Source organism: Amblyomma mixtum, chromosome 6, assembly GCF_055824585.1.
Source record: "Amblyomma mixtum isolate Tamu chromosome 6, ASM5582458v1, whole genome shotgun sequence".
Lineage (NCBI taxonomy): Eukaryota > Metazoa > Arthropoda > Arachnida > Ixodida > Ixodidae > Amblyomma > Amblyomma mixtum.
In genome coordinates this window covers 48,087,784-48,110,334 of record NC_143017.1, presented here as the reverse complement: position 1 = coordinate 48,110,334, position 22,551 = coordinate 48,087,784, and the positions used below count along the sequence as shown (strand labels likewise).

At 46.4% G+C, this 22,551-nt stretch overlaps 1 protein-coding gene across 1 annotated transcript; it reads left to right on the top strand.

The window, feature by feature from the left end:
• The first annotated feature begins 237 nt into the window (after positions 1 to 237).
• Positions 238 to 22,220, top strand: LOC149339011 (glycine receptor subunit alpha-2-like). The gene is made up of 8 exons (XM_089550391.1): positions 238 to 347; positions 880 to 947; positions 4,895 to 5,124; positions 5,219 to 5,301; positions 5,437 to 5,571; positions 11,280 to 11,421; positions 15,888 to 16,107; positions 20,901 to 22,220. The coding sequence occupies exons 2-8, from the start codon at positions 906 to 908 to the stop codon at positions 21,066 to 21,068; spliced, it is 1,020 nt and encodes a 339-aa protein (XP_089406517.1). The 5' UTR covers positions 238 to 347; positions 880 to 905; the 3' UTR covers positions 21,069 to 22,220.
• The last annotated feature ends 331 nt before the right edge of the window (positions 22,221 to 22,551 follow it).

Here is a 22,551-nt window from a genome sequence, read left to right as displayed (position 1 = left end):
ATTCAGGTGGAAGCTTGCTTGGCCTTCAATTGTTTGCCTTGGTTCTTTAGCACTGCAACATAGCCTGGCTTGTTTTGTACGATAGGCGATGGTGGTACGGAAAACTGTATAAGCATCTCACCAACAAGAATCCGGAGAGACCTGATTTTGAGCCGAGTCTATATGATTGAACGGATTTCCACAACACTCCTAACACTCTTTGGTTTTATTTTCCAGCATTGCCGCGTTTCTCAATGTCGCACAGCAAGCCCCGGGTTCCCTGAGCGCTCTGGGCTTCCACCAGTTGCCAAACTTGGATGAATTGTTCGAGGGATACGACAAGCGGGCTTGGCCCACGTACGGCACGGGTCAGAGCACATTTGTTCTAGACGGGACTTATGCCACCTTTTCCATTGAGGCCTGAAAGTCGTCTGCCACATTCTGCAGTAGGATACAACATAAAAAAAAAAACAGTTCGCAACACTAGACCGCAGTCCGCGGCGTCCTGTATTATTCCGCTGGCCAATCAACAAGTAAACAAGAACAAGCCAGGCATCAAAATTCTAGAGGTTGTAGTTGTTTTCTTTTGATTAGCTTCTTATTTAGGGAACATAAGTTTTAACAACGGGCGGACTACTTTTTGTCGTGAAGGAATTCTGTGCGGCGGTCCTGAATATGGGCGAAGCTTCACGGCAGACTTGAGTTGTATCTGAAAATAGAAAGTGAAACAACGTCGAGTCTGTTGCAAACACTGAATTTAATTTTGTCTTCAACCAGTGCGCTGAGACTTGACTTTCAGTTGCAAAGTTAGATACCGGACCTTTGGCTTCCAGGCAATGATGTACTCGTCGCAAAACTTGCGGTTCAAGAATAGGTAGGCTAACCTTTCATTATTTGCAGGGGAACCTACAAAAGTCGTAGTGGGCATGCGAATCAACACTCTGGGTCCGATGAACGCCGAAGACATGGTAAGTCCGTGGTCGTGCCGCTTCAAATTGCGGTGTGCGAAAATTTATTCGTGGAACAAATAATTGCTTTGCTCTCACTCATTGCAGACAGTCAATTTGAGAGGTTGCATTCAAATATCGCTCCTCGGATGAGGGTTCATTTAGGTCAGAAGGACTCCTGGGTTCTCATAAACAAACGTCCTGGGTAAAATTGTTTTCTATCTGTGATTGACATAAACATCGCTGAAATGCTTGTTTTTGACACTGAAGGAATTTTAAGCAGAATTAGAGCTCATTTGACAAGTAGATTATTATAAGCTCGTCGGGGGGGGGGGTCCTAACGTTGGCATCGTAACTAGATGTATACAAAGATGCGATATAGGTATGTGAAAAAAAGACAAGTCTGTTTGGGTAACGAAATGACCACCCGTTCAATATAGTCCTATATAATTAACGCGCATATAATTTGTATTTATACTGACAGCAACATTAAACTGGCTACGTAATAACCTTATTAAGAAAAATTGATATTCGAACAAGTAAAACTCACCAAAACTTTTGTACTAAATAAAATTCAAGCAATGGGAAAGCTCGCGGGCTAAGCTAGGTATGAGTTATTAGAATCGCACAGCTTTATTGGCAAGAATCGTAATCGTCGGATAGAATAGTCAAGAAATAAAGCGCCTTTTCCCCATCAAAGGACTCCCTCTCAGCCAAACACTTCGGCCAGTTCTCATAAACCTGAGCGTGACAATTCCGGGAGTGGAGTATTAAGGGAGAGGGCACTCCCCTTCCATCTGCCACGCCCTGCACTGCCACACTAGTAGGTTCGTGATAATCGGCCGACGCCAGTGGCTGGAAGGGGCTCCTTTGACGGGGAAAAGCCGCTTTTATCTTGACTAGTATCTGACAATAGTAGAACACACGTTCAGACGCACTAAATGTCGAAGCCTAGACGCTGGCTGGTTTTTATCTTCGTATGCACATCGATACTTTCAACTGCATGAACATTACACACAAAGGCTACTGCAAATATAGGTTTTACTTTAAGCGAATATTCCAAAACACATTTTGCACATGCGTGTAGGCAGCAAGTAGTTTAGGAATAACCGTAGTTATCCTTTTTATTAGAGCTAACTGCTTCATTTGGTTCCAGAAGCAAAAAAAAATAGCAGCAATGACGGTACCTTTAGACAGCAGTGGTCATAAGCACCGCAGTAGCACAAGGTGGCGGGCCCATGCGGGTGCGACACGGGCAGTCAGGGCTGGCGGCTGCCTGCAGTAAACATACATGGGTACCCCATGGGCGCAGTGCTGGCACGAAAAGCTTAGGCTGCCCATTTGATGCCTGAGTGAAACCCTCGTCGGCGAAGCTTGGGCTTAAACGGACTGGATAGCCCGCCTAGGTCCCACCGGAGATACATGCGGGCAAAGATTGGGGCTCTGTTATGGTGAAGGGCGGGTAACCCCAATAGGGGCTTCGCGCGCACATCACCGTGAGGGAGCCGCAGTGGTTTTGTGAGGGCAAAAAGCTGGTATTCCCGCCTTCGGCCTACATGGGTCCTGTGTTGAGAATACAGAAGCTAAACTTTGGGCTTTACAGTGGTGAAGCGCTATAGGCATGCAGTTCTGGCTGCCTGGGCTACACCAGCGACGGTCCTGCATGGGCTATAGGCATGGGCGCATTTGCCATTCCCACGTGTTCTCCGCCTGTATCCTAAGTCGGGCATGAAAGGGCTAAGCATGGGCTGCATGCAGTTCGTGTGCATGGAAGATGCGGTACATATGATGGCGAAGTGTGGGCAACCCCAATAGAGGCTGCCCGTGCAGCACCCTGGCGGAGCCAATTAGGCTGTTTGTGCGCTAACACCAGTACTCCCGCCTGCAGCCTACAAGGGTCCTGCGTAGAAAATCTATGGGCTGCGCGTGGGCACATGAGCCGTTCCCACATCTTCCCCGCCTGTACCGTACATATCTGGCAGAAAAGGGCTAAGCGTGGGCTGCGCAGTGGAGAAACATGCAGTACATTGACTACTGCGCTCCTCACTTCAAAGCGCTGGCGGCCGATGATGAGTCAATTTTCAGCGTACCGGAATTTCTCTCAGCAATTACAAATTTGCTCAATTATGTTGAAATATGGTGTGATGTTTTACACTACATCAAAGGGATAAGCTCATGCGCGGCAAAAACAAAAAACCATGTAGAATACTTAATAGAAAAAGTAGCTGCCGTGTTTTCCACCACTTCACAAGTCCCTCCTGTTTGTAAGTAATATTTCGGCACCTTGCAGAATGCACCCACTAATCTTTGTGATCTGTTCTGGCGCCTCCAGTTTTTTAGGTACAACAGCTCCGATGTGACATAGCGCAAAACGCAAGTGTTCATTTGCATAACATACAACTTACATGTATTTATTTTTCTCAGACCCTACAAGTTATTGCAGAATGTATCACTATAATACACAGCTATAAGGTGTAGAAAAATATGAAAATAGTACAGTAATTCTCGCAAGCCTTTAGTTCTTGTAGTTCGTTGTAATCAAAGGCTGCAAAAAAGTTAGGAACCCTACTAGTGCTCATATCCATTCATGGGCAAAATTGCGGAACGTTGACGAATTAAAAAAGTGGTGCAGCGTAAAAACCATAGATTGATAGTTCCTACTAATAATAATCGGCATGCAGAGATAAGCACCCTCTTTTGAAAAAACCGGGCTCCTAGAACGCTAATTGAACATGAGAAAATTAGGCCTTAATTAGGAACTTATGTCAAACGGCTACGCGCTCTGGCACTAGAGAAAGACAGTGAATTATGCCTATAACTTTAAGAAAGCATGGATAACATGTAATGCTACGGCGGCAAGAAATGAAAAATTGTTTAGTCGAATAAAAGTCAAGAAGAGAGCGGTGAATGGCCCTCAGAGGAGGCCTTACAGCCAAAGGCGCCGACCGCGGTTCTCGTGACTACGCGGTTGCAGTGCAGCAGAGGCTAGTCAGGAAAGGGAAGGAGACGGTCATTGGTCCCCGTACCATGGGGAGCGGGTTGTTCGTTGTTCGGGCTAGGGGTGCGTAGGGTTGAAGGAGGGAAGTTGTAGGCAGGGTGCAGGGTCGCTTTCGTTGAGGAGCCCACTCCCGACGGCACAGGGACAAATGGCCGTCTCCTTCCATTTTCTTCCTAGCCTCTGCTGCACTGCCATAGAAAGTTTTGAAATCGTAGGAGAATGGCAAGTGCCTCCGTGAAATGGGATTAACCGCGGTGTCATGACAACCGGTGTCATGACAGGGTGTGTCGTACGCACGCGCGCGCGCGCGTGTGTGTGATTGTCAATGCAGCGAGGGACAGCAATGCTTTTGCATTCCCGCACGTAAGCATTTATAAGTGTGTCTGCCGAATTTTTATTTCTTTGTCTTTGCAGAATCTGGATTGCATTTAAGCCTTCGTTTCTACCGTGGTTTTAAACTTCTTTTCTTGCGTGCATGGTTCGGTTTACCTACTTTTTTAGCTGCTGTTTGACCCTGCCCCCTCCACACACGCACGCACGCACGCTCGCACCCCCCCCCCCCCCCCACAAACACACTTTTTTAATGCTACATGGTGCTGTAGGTACTATATTGCAATAAATGAATTGTGAAGAAAATATATTTCGTAAGTATTACAGAAAAGTCAGCAACCACGCTACCTGTTTGTGGTGCAAACACATTCTCACGTAACAACTAAATTAGTAAGGCATGAATAATTGCAAGAATATGGTTGGGCGCCTAGCTTAGATGGAGGAGAAATTCTAGAGGCCCGTGTAGTACGCGATGTCAGTGCACGTTAAAGAACCCCAGGTGGTCGAAATTTCCGGAGCCCTCCACTACGGCGTCTCTCATAGCCTGAGTCGCTTTGGGACGTTAAACCCCATAAACCAAACCAAACCAAACCTAGCTTAGAAATTTCGCTGGCGTGCGTCTTTGGCGTCGCCACCGCAGGACTACGAAATGGACATGTACTTTCGTCAAGCCTGGCGTGATCCGCGGATATCGCTGCGCCGCTTCGGCCACACCGAGAACCTGACGGTGAACGGAGCCGCGCTGCTGGGGCGCATGTGGAAGCCCGACCTGTACTTCGTCAACGCCAAGGAGGTGCGCACCCACAGCGTGACCATGCCGAACCAGCTGCTGCGGCTCTCCCCAGACGGCGACGTGCTCGTCAGCATCAGGTGCGCAGTCGAATGGGAAACGGTGTCGCGAGCACCGCCATCCGCGGTGCAAAATCGTGATGTAGAAGCCTGATAATGATATGTTATTGCGCAGGTTGAGCCTGAAACTATCCTGCCTGATGTATTTCTACTACTTTCCTTTCGACAAGCAAAAGTGCTTCGCTCAGCTTCGTCCTTGTAAGTCGACATTTCATCGTTACTTGAACTATGTAGTCCATGAGCTCGGAGGTGGGTGTGCTCGCTCTCTCTCTCTCTCTATATATATATATCTATATCATTTTACTCACGGCAACAACTCTCTTTCTCGAGCAGATATCAATACGCTAAGTCAAGTGGAGTTTGTGTGGCGGGAAAGTGAGCCGGTATACCTGGAACGCCCAACCCAGATGCAGGACTTCAACCTCGAAGAGTTAACGTACGAGAACTACACCATTGAACTTGAGAAAGGTGAGCTATTTCCGGAAGTCTTTCTTTTATTTTACAGCGACAGTTGTTAATATGCATCAGTTCCTGGGTTTCGCGTCGTAGTAGTTTGTCGTTGTCGGTTGTAGCCGCCGGTGTAAGCGGTGGGTTCCTTGCCATGGGAACCACTCGGAAGGCGGTTACCGTGCAAGGAGGGAGGTATCACGTGAGCCGAGAAATGCGTAACTATTGGGTGGTTACCACAGGTACCATTCGGAGGGTAGTTACCCTGGAAGAAGGAGGGTATCAGGAAAACGGAGGAATCCCTAACCGAAGGATGGTTACCCTGGATGGAAGAGTGTGTGGCGAGAGCGTAAGGCGAAACCAGTTGGCGGTTGTCACGGGAACCACCAGGGGTGGTATTCTCCCGGTGTCGCCTTTTGCGACATGTCGCAGTCGCACTTCGCTGATTGGCTCGAGCCGCGGTGACGGCGGCGTGACAACACGGATCCGCCTTCCTGCTACGTCGTCGTGACGTCGCCCCAATTTACTACGCTTAGTCGAACAACGGAATGCGCTGAAGCGATTCGCGCGGGCGACGGGCTACCGTTAGCGTACGAACGCAATCGGCAGTTGCGGCTTTTGCCCCCTTGGCGTGAAAACATGGCGACGTCCTTTCAAGCGAGAGCCGCCCGCTTCAGCCAATTCAGCAGTCCTTGCGATTCCGGTCAGCATGTTTACCGGCAACTACTGGTGTTGTTACTTTTCGCTATGACTTACCTTGCTTCGACGATAAAGTTTAAGCTGCAATTCAGCCTAGTTTTTTAGATACGCTCTCGATTCTGGAGCGCGCAAGCCTAATGGCACCTCCAGCTACACTGCTACCGTCTGCAACTGCCCAAAACGCAGCCGAAACCTAGCACAACCGTCCGGAACGAAAGAAAAATAGATTTCGAGCTTTTTCGCGGTGTTTTATAGACTTAAATGAAGTAAAGCGAGTTTATATTAAATTTGCAAATGTTTTTTTGAACATTAGACGTCATGTGATGGCAAATATTCTTGCTATAAAAGATACGAAACTACTGCTGCTAGTGAATCAGCAGTGGTAAATTGTCGCTTCTCGGAGTGAATGAATGCACCGCAGACGAAAGTGCCGGCGGCTTTTTCCGTTTCTTCGAGCATCTGTAAGCACTTTTTTAGGCCCCGCCCATATGCGACATGTCGCAAAAGGCGACACCGGCAGAATACCACCCCAGATGTGTGGTTACTCTGGAAGGACAGCATGGAGGGCTACCACGGAAGGAGGCTTTGTGGCGAGGCGTAGGAAGGCGTAACCAGAGGATGGGTGCAACAGTAACCGTCCGGAAGGTGGTTACCGTGCAGAGAGGAGGGGGTGGCGAAAGCGGAGAAACCACCAACCGGAGGATGATTACCGTGGAAGGACGAGGGTATGGCGAGATCTTGAGAAAGTGCACTTGGTACGTAACTGTCATTAGAACCAACGGGAGGTTAGTTACCCTAGAAGGAGAAGGAGGGAGGGTGCGGCGAGAGCAGGAAGGCGTACCACGGTAACCATCCGGAACGTGGTTACCGTTGAAGAAGGAGGTGGAAGGGTGTGGCGAGAGCGGATGATTGTAGCACGGTCCATCTGCGGCAGGTGCTGTGAAACACGGCGCACGAGGTGGTGATCATCGGTTGCGTTGTACTTCTAGAACGGCGGACTGGAGAGCAAGCCTAGGCGAAAATGGACTATGTGTGGGATACTATATGAGCGCCCTAGAACTATGCAGATGTGAGGTCACTGTCATGTTCTTTATCACAACAGATGATGAAGTACAAATTTACCTTTGCAGCTGTCGCTTAATCTCGCGTTAACTGGTGGCAACCACGCTGTCAATTGTTCTCCGTTTTTTTAATAGAGATTGAAAAACTCAAAATAAGTGAAAGTGCGTATTTTTCATAAGAATCATGCACGTTAAATCAGTTTCTTTAAACGTATGCACTTTAACGCCTCTCTTGAAGCCTTAAGACAACTAACAGAGAAATTCAGGCAATCCTCTAAAATACGCAACAGGGACAGCCGGGAGAGACAACGCAGTCGATACAAACAAAGAAAAAAAAGCTTCCTGGGACATTTAATTACATTATATGTTGAGAATGCGGCAGCATTAATGCCTTTTATGCCCGTGCATGTATTTTCTCGTCCTGTTATTTTATCGCAGTGTGGTCTTGTCGGCGTAACGTAAGAGTACCACCGCTGGCAAACCGTCACTCGCTCGCGGTGCGCGCCGTCATGACGTCAGGCGACCAATCAGAGATTATCATTACACAGGCCGCCGGGCGGCATGTTTTTTTCCCCGATGGGATTTTTGATGCTGTCATATTATTAATCATCTTGTTCTTCAAACGTCTCAGCACGGAGCTACCCTGTGCTTGCCGTAGAAGCAAAATTATTAGGGTCAGACACACTGTTCGTCAGTGACCGCAGTTTATTTACGGTGACCTCTATTTTTCAAAGTTCGGGCCCAGATTTTTGAAACAAAATGCTTCGCCTCTTAACACCGTCTCCATCTTGTGAAGGCCGAACAAGGATTGCTCTGAAATATACCTTTATTGCTGTAATGTTCCAGCGGATCAGGTGATATGCACAATTTTTTTTTCGCAGGCAAGGCACACTATATCCATGCACATAAGGGTGAGCAGAATAAAAAATCACTCTTTTATTTTTATCTGGAGCAATGCACGGTACCACAGACTTTCATAGACGACGCAGCATTTACGGAAAAAGGCACTTGGCTGTCAACTTGGAGTTTGCACAAATTATGTTTACTGGCTCCGACTTATTGAATGGCCTTTGAAATTAGGCACCTTTTTTTGAAGGCGCTAGAAAAAGTAAGGTCGAAATTGAAGTCACTTAAAGAGACCGAGCACTCAATTTATGGTTCCAAATTTTTTCGGCACTACGGAAGGGTTGCTGTCTAAGGTGCTGGATTCCACAACGGGTTTGTTACAAAAGCTGCAGGAAGTTTTTAGCGCGATTTTCAAATCTGTGCATGGGCCCGGTTCTTGTATCCCGATGCTGGAAACCATGATCAGCAGGCGTGATGGCGAATGCACATCAGCAAAACTGCTGTAGCGCAAATTAATATAAATCTCATCTGCCAGACAGTAATAAGATACTTTTAGTAGTAGCATCTATTTTAGCTTTCATACCCAAAGCTATTACGGCACAATGATCTACGCCTCGTCGACGAAAATTTGGTTGCAGCTCCATCCAAGAAATTCAAAACACCGTGGCTCCATCTAATTACAAAAGCTATAAGCGCATATCCGACCATGCGAAGGGAGCGTTGCTTTTCACAGGAGGGCGCATTGGAGAGAGTTTAGATTATAATATAACATGAGGAACATCCCTGAGAGAAAAACACTGTGCGCATAAAACCATAAGTGAAACTTTCGTAGATGTGGTCGCATTTCGGGCTACACTGATAATGGTGGTTTCACCGCAAGATGGCTTTTAGAGAGCAGCTCTTAAGCGCCCGTTCCTGCATTCCGCGTCGTCGTCGGCGTTGTCGGCGTAACCGGTTGTCCATGTAGTAGCGCGAAACGCCATCTGGAAGGTGGCTGCCACGGGAAGGTCCCAGAGGGTGGCAAGCAGCGTAACACGCCACCTACGAGCAATGACGGATTGCGTGTGAAGAGCTGCGTTCAAATCTCGCATTGCCAACTATCGTGATGGTCTTTCAATTTTTGATGCGATTTTCAGTGCCAAATAAAAGTCATAAATCTTCGTTTCTTTGATATTGTAACGAAGACAAGACTGGCACAGCTCACAGTTTCAGCAAGGTTCAGTGCACAGCAGAGAACTCCCAAGATGGCTGACTCGCTGACCGAACCACACACACACTTCGTCTTCGTCTACCGACACGCGCACACTTCGGCTTCATCGTCGGCGCGCTCCCATGAGCACGAGCCAATATTACAGGGCTCAACTGATATTCTTTGATGTTCAGTGCTCAATATGAGGCACAATCTTTTCATTTCCGCCACTAGATGAGGAAACGCTTTGGCCAGTGGTCGTTGCGTTTATGTCTTAGCATCATGTGCTCAACGCGCTACTTATACACGACTGTACATGGAAGCAGTGTTAACTGCTTTGTCTGCAGTACCCTGGACAATGGTTTTCGCATAGTTTGCTTATGCCCTCGCTTCATGTACGATTGAAGTGGTACTTCAAGCCACTCTTAAGCAACCGAACTACCTGCCCTCGTTCCGAAAGTGTCTCTCCTTGAAGCCTAGGCCTAAATCAGTGAACCACTGTGCGCAGCAAAGGCTCTGTGCCAATTTTTCTGAGAGGCCTGAACGTCCGCCTCTAATGCGTGTCTGTGTGATGCGCGCTTGCATGCTCGTGTTATGCGTTAGGATAAACGTACGAGGCCGACCTTGTTGCGTACATCAAAGGGATGCGTTGAGGCTATCGGTGCGATTGGCTCTTAGGTGCATCGTTCCTTGGACGCCGTGTACAGCTCTGCATTTATAACATTACCTCCTCTCATTTTCAATAATTTCCAGTTTTCTATCGCTCCCTGTTCCTTCACTGCACGTCCGATACGTGTCCTTCTGGCTTCGCACTCCATCCATCTTAACATTAAACCGGTCTTCCGTCATTTTCCTTCTGTAACAGCCGCTTGAACCTCTTTGGGGAGGGGAAGGCAGAAGCTATTGTTTAACGATTTCAAACATCATCCCACTAAATATGTTCAATTAAACTCTAGTAGTAAGGCGCCTTATAAATTAAGAGACGCCAGTTACAGAGTACCACTCGTAAGGACTAACTATGGAACCGAAATTCTTTCATATTTAATTCCCAGTCTTCTAAATAAACATACACAGGCCATAGAAATTATTCAGAAATCTGTTTCCCAAAAGTCTTTCAATAGAAATGCTAAAGCTTACCTCCTTTCTCGTCCGAATGATTAAAGGGTTGTTCACGCAGAAATTCTTGATGTCCCTGTTTTTCCGTCAACTGTAAATTCTCGTGTTTTTCTTATTCTGATGTGCCTTGTAAATATTTACTTTACAGTTATGTCATTGCAAAAGTATGCACCTTCCTGCTAGTTTTACCTTGTATAATTATGTGTTTTTTTGTGTAATGAGAACGTATGAAGTTCTTGCTTCTTTTGCCGCTTGTCCTGAGGATTGTGTCGGGTGCTTGGGCCCCGTCAGGCAGAGTGCACCTGCCTTTTGCCCTTGTATCCGTGACCTTGTTGTCTAAAATAAAGATCTCTCTATCCGTCTATCTATCTGACGTGTGACTTTGCTGGAGCTTTGCTCTTAAATGCTTCGCTGCTTTTAAACGGACGTATGTCGCTTCATATTGTCAAGGAAGGCGAGGTCCAGAGACCAGAGCAGAGATTCTATAGCGGAAGGCAATGTTATTTTAGGTAAAATGTTTTAGTTCAATTCGCATTGAATCTCGTTTATGACCTTGTACGTGTTTAGGCGACGCGACCGGCATGTGATACCTTATAGGCTACTGTACCACCATAAGCATAATCACCACAGAGCATTCTTCGCGATGCGCAAATTGTGTGTTTATGATTGTGCCCGTTGTCGGATCAATGTAGTGAAACAAAATATTAGTATTGTTGTGCTGAAAACCAGCCCTCCATAAGTGACGCTTTGATTTTTCTATATTTCACATTCCTTCTGTCTCCGTACGCTACTTCACACAGCTCTTCAATCTTTTTCAGGTGTCTTTTCGTGCCTCCAGGTGAATTTCCTACTGGAAAGACAGCAGGGCTTCCACATGATACAGACATTTTTACCCACCTACATCCTTATCTTCGTGTCCTGGCTATCCGCCTGGATCAGGCCAGACGTCATTCCACCGAGGTAATTACAGATCTTTAAGCCACATTCACAGACAGCTGTGTATAGCAACGTGCAGAAGGTTGGAGATGAGAAACGGCAGGGATCACTAGGAAGAGCACAGGTGCATTACGACTGTTGTGATAAGACAGGTAAGAGTACATATGGATGGAACGCATATTCTCATATTCTATAAGCAAGCTATATTAACATAGGAGTGCGCTGGCTCACAAGACGAGGCATCAAGTCTAAACGCTTGATGCCCCAGCTTGTGTTCTTTGTGGTTTCATACCATATAGTCTGCACCGAAGTTGGCGCATTGCTATGTTAATATGGGAAACTAACTAGCCCCCTTTAAAGCTTTGATAAGAAAGCTATCGATATGGAAATATGAGCCTGAAAAAAAAAACAAACATTGACTTGTTAATTGCTGATACTACGGTGGAAACTTTACTTGCAGTCAGGTGATCGCGCTTTTTACTGCAGATGGTAGGCTGGAGCCTTGGCCATTGTACTTCACGCTATTACAATTGCTGGCCGGACGGACTCGAGCAAGTCGCGAACCATGCTTACATGCCCTACGATTTTTGCCTTCTATCCCCAGTTTACTGGCCCCCGCTGTAGCCTTCAGTTCGGCACTAATGAATTGTGATTCAGAACATATTCACACGGCTCCTTCTAGCTTTGGGCTTCTTTCTTGCCCAATGCCGATTGAGCCAGCGTAGAGCGCGGTGCACTTACCGATTTCCTCCATTATCACATCTAGGGAAGGTCACAGTGCTGCAAGGGCCTGTGTAAACACAGATGATGTGAGCAAAGCTCTCCAATGTTTTAGTAATATCACGGGAGCGTCGATCAGACGGTCGTTCAGTGTCCTATGAAGGACCGCAGTGGTGAAACGGACGGGAGTACGTGAATGCGTACAAGGCGCTTGAACATTGAGTTTGTAAATATTACCTAGAGGAAAAGCTGGCGCCACCGTCTATGCGAGTTTCTTAAAGGGAAACGGCATAGGTTTTAGAAATCAACGAGCTTAAGAGGGTCGAATGTGCGAAACTTGCAGGTAAAGCATGCGAAGTCTTTTTGGGCTTGCACTTGAAATAGTGAAGTAATCACCGATTGAAATCTCGACGCCCTTCAAGCTTCTCCGCAGAGCACAACGCCAAGTGGGGTGCGCATCATGACGTCATTGAAGGTATCGGTACATTTCCAACGCACAAACGCCTGCTTTGAAGGAAAAAAACCAACGCCACCGAAGGCGAACCCTGCCGAGAGTTGTTTGGCAGCGTCTAACGAGTCAGTGCAGGGTGTGGCTGACGACGGCGGTAATTTGAAATCATACCTTCCGTAACATCACGCTGAGTTTTCCTGCATTCCTGCATTGGGAAGAAGCGCAAAATTCAATCGTCGATTACGTGACGAGTTTAAATGCTAGTGCAAAACATTTGGCGTGCTTGTTGTTGTTGTTGTTGTGACTGAGAGAAGGATGAAAAGGAAATTGCACGGGCCTGCTACTTGCTCTAGCCAAGCCACCACCGCTGCCAACGTGCAGATAGAGGAGAGGTAAGAGATCAGAGGAAAGAGAAAAAGGCAAGAAAAGACGCGCGTCGCAGCAACAACTGCGTCCGCCGGAGCGGACGCTGCTGAAAAAATCAGGTAAGCGGCCGAAGCCGCGCTCGCCGAAGCGAGGTCAGATACTCGTGACTCGGCGTGCTTTACCTACATCCTATATAGATTTGAATCCTTGAATATCGTAAAATTCTCAAAAAAGTGCTGCAGTTGCCCTTTAAGGAGCACTTCATCCAACAATTCTGGGAAAAAGCATTTTTTAACGATAGTTTATGAACGCAATTTTTTATATATTGTATGATTTCGCTGTAACAATATATACGCAGATCTCCCCTCGGCAGGCTTTTTTGCCATTCACTTCACTTCACTTTATTACCTTAAGGGCCCCCAAGATTGGGGGTATTCATAGGGGTGGTTTGGTTTGGTTTAGTGGGGTTTAACGTCCCAAAGCGACTGAGGCTATGAGAGACGCCTCATAAGGGGTGGGTCACATGTATAAAGCGTATTGAATAAACAAAGAAAATAAGTAAGGTGCATAAATTATTCGCTGTTAAAAATGGTAGCTAAACAGTTCGCAAATGTTGATAGACAGGTGATTGTGGCGATGTCGTGTGGAAGACTGCTCCAGTCCGCGGCTGAGCTCAGAAAGAATGGCGATGCAAATGTAGTTGTACGCGTACATGGCCGGGCAACTCGAAGGGGATCACCAATGCCGAGGGAAATGCGTGCCGGCGGATTTATGTGGGGCGGACGACGAAGTGAGCTGAAATAAAATTTGTGAAACAAGCACATACTAGTAATACGACGCGTACAAGCCAGGGATGCCTCTGCATTTAGTGATGATATACTGACATTATATGAATAGCACGAATGTATGAATCTAGTGGCTCGATTTTGTACTGATTCTAGGGAATTTATTAGATAATTTTTGTTAGGGCTCCAATTAGCAGAGGCGTATTCTAATTTAGAACGGACAAGTGATTTGTAGGCAAGTGATTTTATGTTTCGTGGCGCATGACGTAGAGGTCATTTCAAGAATCCAAGGCTTCTGTTAGCGGATATGACTTTAGTGACATGCGCATTCCAGGTTAGATCATTGGGCAATGTTACGCCCAGGTATTTCTAAGTCAGAGCTAATTTTATCGTGACTTGCGAGATTTTATACGAGAAGAGGAGAGGATTACGTTTTCTGTTTAATGACGCGGGTTTGTAACGTTAACGTTTTTGCTAACGTTTTTTCTATCGTCAAGAGCGTTCCTCAATGGTTTTCTATGGCAGTCTTAACTGCTCGTTGCAAGCGATGGAAAGATTTTGCTGTACATCCGAAGAATCGACCGTTATATTTAATATTGTCATAACAGTACCTTACAGTTTTTCAATATTCAAAATTTTTCTCCAGGAATGTTGGACGTGCTGGGAAGACGGGGTTTCCTTTAGGGCTTGGCTAGTGTGAGGCCGAAAACGTGGATTGTACCAGGAAATTGGTAGCTTCGCCGCGACGCTCTCCTCTGTGCGCAGATTTAATTATATAAATACTGCGTTTTTCACTTCTTCAATACATTCAACGCAAGTGAAAGTTCTGTGTTAGGCCGGTATGCAAAATTTTCACGGCATTTCCTTTAGGTTTGCCTCGAGAAGAATCGTATTTTTGTGGCTGAATCCATGTGCACGTTTTGTGCGCTACAATAGCCAAGCCAAGTAAGCAATCACGTCTTCCCGGCATTCCACAGCCTTTCCATGGTGGGTGAAGTGTACCTCCGCCAGCTTTTCCTCTAGTTAAAATAAATAACTCCATTACTGCGACGTCTGTTACGCTGCTTTGCTTACGTGACACAACCGGCGCTGCTCATCTGTTCGTCGAGCAGACGACCAGTGGCGATTGTGTCACGTAAGGAGAATTTCGCCACTTCGGTCCTGCATGGAACGCAGAATGACCGTCTGGTCAATGCTCCCGTGGCATTACTAACAAAAATGGGGTGATGTACTACAGTGCGATAGGCATGAGAGGAAAGGAGCCTTAAACGAGTCAAGAAGCTCCGGTCGGAGACGAGTGAACTGCTGATGGCTCCTGTGCGCAAGGCGGGTTTCTTTCGCTGCGTGTGAATGCTTCGTGCTTTAACCTGTCCTTTGAATTACAGCCTAAACACTTCTGTTTAGTGGTTTGCTCCAGGCCGGTGGGGGTGTTTTTCGTCAGACGGTCCTTATATGGTGAAGCTCTTGCCTGAACAGACTAAATATTGCTTCACACTTCAGGACGAATGCATCTGATGTTACATGGCGTCCACTTTGGCATCTCTCTCATCCTCGTGGGAACGCAGCGATTCCAGTGCTTCTACAAACTTTGTGGTGATGGCGCCAGAGAGGAGTAGCTTCGACTTTCCGCTTAGAGAACGAGTGTTTTCCGCACGGCTTATAAAAGTTGCGTGGGCATAGTGCTGTTAACTCGCGGTGTTGTTTCGACGCTCATTTTCAGCACCCGGATATAAAGTTTTGGTTGCACAATGTCGCCAAAGCTTCCGCATTGTCAGAGCCATAAACTGTTTTATTAACCGACAGCGAGCCAGGATTGCTGCCATCCTGTCTCATTGCACAGAAAACACCGGCAAGACAGATCGCTGGGCGGGCACTGCAATGGGAATGGCGCGTGACATTCACTATTGAGCATTGTTTGCCAAATGATGAACGGCATCCTGGACGTTTTTGCACTTTGGTTTTCGTTTAAATGTAAGGACTGGGCAAGGCGTTCCGGCCTGAGTACGTGCATCTCTGCCTTGTTGGGACCGTTGCTGCTTGTTCATAAAGCCGTCGGTAGTAGGGGACACATCAGCTGATGTACCACACTCCTAATTTGTACGGAACGAAACGTCCGGTGAGATGTCCGCCATTTTGGTCGCTTAATTTTCTCCGCTTTCATTGCGCAGGGCCATCATTGGCGTGAACACGCTGCTGACAATGGCGGGCATCTACCTGTCCCTGAGCACTCACCTGCCCAAGGTGTCGTACAACAAGGCCATCGACGTGTGGCTTGTGGCGTGCATTCTGCTCATCATCGGAGCGCTGGTCGAGTTCGGCATCGCAAACTACCTCTTCCGCAGCAGGCTCACTCGGGCCGAGTTTCTGCAGGCACTCAGCGTATTCAAGGTTCCCGCCTTATATCCATTATATTGATAGCAATCACGAACAACGGACAGCAAAAGAGATTTGCTTTTCACGTTCTTCCTTTGCGAAGTTAATCACTAGGACTGACGGTTCCGATGTAGGCGCATATGACGCTTTCCTTGCAAAAGTGTGTTTACTGACGTAAAAGCAGTTTGACCGCCTTACCGAACGTCTTCAGGAAAGAAGCGTGTGATGAACGCACGAGACTGAGGAAAGCTGGGCCACGAAGCCCGCACTAAACTCGCCATTGTTGGTTGGTTGGTTGGTCTGAAGTAGAATGGCACATACCCACTACGGGGGAGTGGCCAAGACACAGGCGGTGAACTGTTGGAATGATTAGGAGTTTTAGAGGAAAAGGAGTATTAATAGGGTATATAGGCTGACAATTTGGACGACGCAACGAAAGGGGTCCTGTTAGCTGGGAGATCGAAGATGGGACGACGGCTTTATGTGCAAATTTGAATGCATCATATGGAATGGTTCAATTTTGTATTGACTAAAAGAGAGACAGAAAAAAATAAAAAATAAAATAAAATAAAATAAATAATAATAATAATAAATGAACTGTTTGATAATCAGAAAAATGAAAACAAATAGAAAAATAAATAAATAAAATTAATATTAGCATGGGAGTCGCTGTGCTTCTAGAAGAAATTTTTGAACTGCACAGCGTGCGCTCCTGTTGCTTCGTCCAAGCGAAGTAGCGCCAAAGGAAAGAACAACCTCAGTGGTCACAGGCAGACCCAGCTGGTGAAACGGAATTTCTAATAGGCGCCTCCTCAAAGAAGAGAATCGGCGGCAGAACAGCAGGTAGTGATCCACTGTCTCAGGCTCGGCACAAAATGGGCACAGTGGAGAAACCGCCAGACCAGATCTGTGAAGGTAGAAATTTAGCAGAGGAACTCGGCAACGCAAACGCGTGAAAGAGACCTCCAGTCTGCGCGAACTCCAGTCTTTGCTACTCCAGGGGTGCAGAAGGTGCTGATATTCGGGAGATGAAGGAAGCGCCGAGGCTGAAAATTCCTCAAATATTGTGTAACTGCGAAATCTCACCGCAGCTGTATATGCGCAGGTTGGCAGGACAGCAATTATTGGGCCACAGAGAGAGGCCCTTGCTAATGAATCAGCAACCTCATTTAACTGAATGCCCACATGACCCGGTACCCAAAGCAACCTCACCGAATTTAGATTGAGCGGGATCAGCTGCTTAAAGAGGCGTAATGCTCGAGACTCAGAGGGTGATGATAATGAAAAGCAAATAGATAGAGAGTCCGTCATAACCATGACTTGGGAAACTGCAGGATCTAATTTACGTAAGGCTAGAATGACAGCTAATAATTCGGCCAGATAAATTGGAGTGAAGTCAGGGAGACGGACAGAAAAGGACCATCCCAATGCAGGTGAAAAAATGCCCACACCTGCCTTTTCACGATCCTGCGAGGCATCGGTAGCAATGAGAATATGAAAAGGAAAGGACCTTAGGTGGTCCTGTAACAAACCGTGAAGGAGAGGAAAGGGCTGGAGCTTGGCATTCGATGGGAAAATGTTATCAAATGCAATCTCGACTGAAGGTGAGATGTTATGCCGTGGATGGATATCTGTGAGCTTAATGTTTAAGGGATCGAGGAGAGACTGCACGAAACATATCTGCGGAGTATGCAAACGAGACCAGGTGGCATTTAAAGACTGCGGGTTGACTAAGAAATATTACATTGGATGTGTGGAGAGGAGAGTCGCACAATTTTAAAAAGGTTTGGACTGTTAAAAGGCGAAATCTGGCTAATAAAGATGGAATTCGCGCCTCAAGGTGCAGGACAACATTAGCTACATACTTTGGAAGTCCCAAGCAGAGGCGCAACGCCTCACGCTCCAAGAGCACAAGCGGTCGAAGTTTATAGGCAGGAGCTCCTGAGAATAAAACACATCCGAACTCCAAAAATTGGGCGGACATACATTTTATAGATCAGCAGAAGTGTGTGCCTTCTCATCCCTGACCTAGCGCTGCAAAGCCGACGCAGGATGCCAATGGCCCGAACTCCTTTTACAGAAAGTTGCTCAATGTGAGCCCGCCAGGAAAGAGTAGAGTCATATGTAACTCCAAGATACTTCACTGTTTAAACCTGAGGAATTATATGATTTCTATAAGCAACGCAGATATGTACATGATGAGAAACCGGGAAGACCAACAAGGCGCATTTGTTAACATTGAGGGACAGACGAATACTTCCTAACCAGTTGTCAAGAATATTGAGGTAATCCTGCAAGATCTGATAAAGAGAGTGAATATCTTTTGCAGAAGCAAAAAATGCGATGTCGTCAGCGTGCACGTAAGTTGTCACATTATGGATGCATGGAATGGAGCTTAGAAAGATGTTAAAAAGAACAGGGGAAAGAACTGAGCCTTGCGGTACACCTCTTGTCTGCCGAAATTTCCTTGACGAAACACCATTTCGGCACCAATAAAATTCTCTGTTTTCCAGGAAAGCAAAGATCCAGGCTACGAAATAGTTTGGGAAATTAAGGACCTGTAATCTTTGTAACAGCATCGAGTACTCGACGCTGTCGTAGGCTTTACTGATATCCAGAGTGACAAGCGCGGCAAACTGTTTAGTGCTGCGAGCTAATTTAATACGGCTCTTAAGGTCAGTATGAGCACACCAAATCGAACAGCCCGGCCTGAAACCAATTTGACAAGGATTCAAGATATCATTTGCAGAAATGAAATACATGATACGACGAAGCAGGACCCGTTCCACCAATTTCACTAAATTCGATGTTAATGAAATCGGGCGTATGTTGTCAGAAGTGAAACCCTCCCCTTGTTTTTTAAGTAGTGGAACTATTTCCGCAAGACGCCACTCATGGGGTATCCATGGACCTTTAAGGGAATGGTTAACCAGAGCCAATAGATCGTCAGGAGATTCGGTAAACAAAATTTTAATCATAGATGTAGTGACCTTATCGGGGCCAGGAGCCGCTGGTGATAGGCGCAGAACAATTTGCGAAAGCTCAGGCATAGTGACCTCAATGAAATCACTTGAGATGCATGAGAATGTAGGTGGAGAATGAAGTGCAGATGTGAATCGACGTTCTAGGCCACCCGCAATTCCCTCTAAGGCCTTAGCGATGTCAGCAGGGGATTGAACGAGGGATTCAATATTGACAGCCGGTGGAATCACTTTTCTTCTCCTCATAAAATTTAACAAGGCCCGTTTATTTCCTTCTTCTTTACTGCGCGCTGCACACAACACTACTGACGATATAAGAAACAGACTTGTACAAAATGCGAGCTCACAACTATTTATTAGACTGTAATTCTTGCTTTTTATACATTTTTAACGCGTATGCTTTCAATTTTGGTTCTAATGATGCATTTGTGGCTATACCTCTATTACTTTATATCCGTTCTTGATTAGTTATATTTCAGTTGCACTGCATTGCATTGCTAGAAAATAAAACAGAACTATTCAAAAACGGAATAAAACCGATAAAGACGCGGCCACACGTGCATCAGAATCAAAACCAGACCCAGCATGCGGTAGAAATGTACAAGAAAGGAAGGATTGAATATCTGATAAACAGTTGTGATTCGCTCATTGGTTGTACATGTTTGCTTCTTATATCGTCAGTGTTGCGTAAAGATGCGCAGTAACCAAGCTGCACAATTAACTGGCCCCTGTTTTAGCACTGCTGCCAGTTTACAATATCCATTTGCACTTCATTCATTCCTATACTTGTGGACTAAAGGGACCAAGTAAATAAAGTTTGTTTCTGGTGACATCAATGCACACAGTCGTAGCAGTGAACAAGGGTGAATGTAAAAGGCAGAGTAGCTAAATATGGATAGTTTTCAAACGTGGCAGTTCTATAATGAATTAAAAGGAAAGGAACGCCTTCGTTGGACACTTGCATGCGTACTACATTATCGCAATTCGTGAAGCAATTTTTTCTTGTTATTGCTACTAGCTATTGCGATTTCCTATACAATTGGAAATGTTTAAAAATAGCCAGTGGACCATTACACGCCGTCCCATTGCTTTGCCTTTTGCGGTCATTGTTGTTTTAAGTGAGCGCCTCCAATTTACCGTTTTTGATACTTTTAAACCCTTTTCATTAGAAAGCTGACACGCCATATGTATACTTCGACCGCAACTTAGAACGTCCAGGAACCTTAAAAAACTCTGCCTCTCCCGTAACCGAGAGTAGAGTAAGCATGAAATGTTTACCGGCATAACATATTGGTTGTAGATGGTGCTAATCAAAATGTTGAAATGGTGTTTGGTGTTCAACACACCACACCACACTCTTCTTGTTGCGTCGAAGCGATCGCCTGCAATAGTGCGGGCTTGGGTAGGCAGTCGCGAACCGCGGCGGCCTTGTCGCTTTCGGGAGCGGCCGCATAATCATGGCGTTGTCGACAGGGGCGAGCAGTCTTCTGCTGTGGCATATCCCTCGCAAAGCGATCGCTTTCCGCAAGACACTTCCTACCTCTCATCAGGCTCCATTGCTCGGCTTAAGCACCTGTGACGGTGGCGACAATGAAATGCAGGACGATGCAGAAGCGTACGCGAACACGACGAGACGCAGGCCTGACAAGAATGTATATGCAGCGCGTTCGAAACTGTCTAAAGTGCGTAGAGGCGAATGCGTTTTCCGCACCACTTTGCCTATGTGAGACTGGTGACGGCACCACTGGATTAAGTCACGCATAATTAATGACCATGTTGCGCGGCGAGCCCCTGTCATCGTCTTTCACGGTCTGTGTCCAATTTCAGAAAGACAAGTTGGCGAGAGACCCCAGCGGTCTTCCACTGAACCAAAAGAGGGCCTTCACCGTGGAGCGCTACTCGAGGGCCATGTTTCCGCTGCTTTTCCTGGCACTCAACATCGTCTACTGGTCCGTGTACCTCAGCAGGCCACTTGTGGAGGCGGACAGGATCTGAGATATTCGCACCTATGTCGTTTGAAGCTGACAAGTGTAGATGCTTTCTAATGTTCACCAGCATTTTACGTGACAGCATAGTTTTTAGAATAATGCGCTAGATAACTTTGCCTTGATGTAAATGCGTGGAGCTCACTCTGTCTGCACCGCCGTAGTATCTGAATGATAGTTACGACGACAGTTTGCCTAGTTATTTCCTGTATCCCTTTTCCTGCTAATCTATAATTTTGTAGAGGGGCATTGTTCATACAGGGCGTATAAGGGACATGTCTCTCTATATAGTTAGCGGCGAGGCGGGGACAGTGGTTTCCATCCTGTGGCAGCCTCAGAAAAGTGGTTATGGGATGAATTTATGGTAGCTGCCATATTGTACTGAAATACATAAAGGCTTTTAAACGTGTGATGTGGTAGAATACGTGTCTTAGCAAAGCATACTACTGAACCAGTAGCTCGAGACAAGACGTTGACGGAAAGGGACGACCGGGAGGGGTGCCATACACTGGATGTATTTCTTGAAACTGTCTGAAGTGTTAGTAACCACCGTTAGTAAATTGGACCGCCGCGACCGGGATCGAACCCGCGTTTCAGGTTCGATTCCAGGCGCGGCGGTCGAATTTCGATGGAGGTGAAATTCGAGAGGCCCGTGTACTGTGCGATGTCAGTGCACGTTGAACAACCCCAGGTGGTCGAAATTTCTGGAGCCCTTCACTACGGCGTCCCTCATAATGTGAGTCCCTTTGGGACGTTAAACCCACATTAAACCATAAAATGTAAAGATGTGTGCGGCTCCCCAACTGAACTTAGCTGAATCCTCATTTACTTGCACCTGAACAATCAGCGACTACGACGATGGCCCCACATCGGGATTTCAGAATTTTGGTTTCAAGACGACCAAAGGAAACATTAGCGGTTACTAATGCTTCAGCTTTGGCTGTCTCTAAAGAGCAGGTAAGATTTGGTGTGCTTCTGGGCGATGTCTCTTCTTTCTTAGTAGGCCTTTTGTTATTAAGCATATGAACTTATTCCACGCAGAGGGACCAACGTCAGCAAGGTGTATCATCTGTTTACGATTTTTTTTGGTGTAAGTAGGCTTGATTGCTCACCAGAACATGTCCGTGACATCGGAACTACAAATAAAGCATTCCAAGCTACACTTCTCGAATAAGGGACGAATTATGGCGCCCTTGCTGGGTGATTCTTTAATTGCAGAGAGTAAGGCAGTCAGTACAGGATATGAAAAAAAAAACAGTACAGAATAGCTGAATGGTAAAGAACGATAAGACATTAGAATTAGTACTTTTATTCGGTGTACCGCGCTGTGAAGGCCTTGAAGGTGAAGCTCCATTGTGACTTGCCCAAGGCGTAATTGAGATTTCATCACGGCTTCCACCATGATTGGCAGGTTTGCCTAGTGCTGGTGAAATGCGGTGGCACAGGCGACGAAGTCGTTTAAGTGAATGGCTGCAGCAAACACTTGAAACGGA

What these genes read in the sequence shown, in the direction of transcription:
- LOC149339011 (XM_089550391.1), top strand. Translation starts at nt 906, where the DNA reads ATGCGAATCAACACTCTGGGTCCGATGAACGCCGAAGACATG. An exon ending in CCAGACGTCATTCCACCGAG is followed by an intron (nt 11,422 to 15,887) that starts GTAATTACAGAT and finishes TTCATTGCGCAG; the next exon opens with GGCCATCATTGGCGTGAACA. An exon ending in AGGCACTCAGCGTATTCAAG is followed by an intron (nt 16,108 to 20,900) that starts GTTCCCGCCTTA and finishes GTCCAATTTCAG; the next exon opens with AAAGACAAGTTGGCGAGAGA.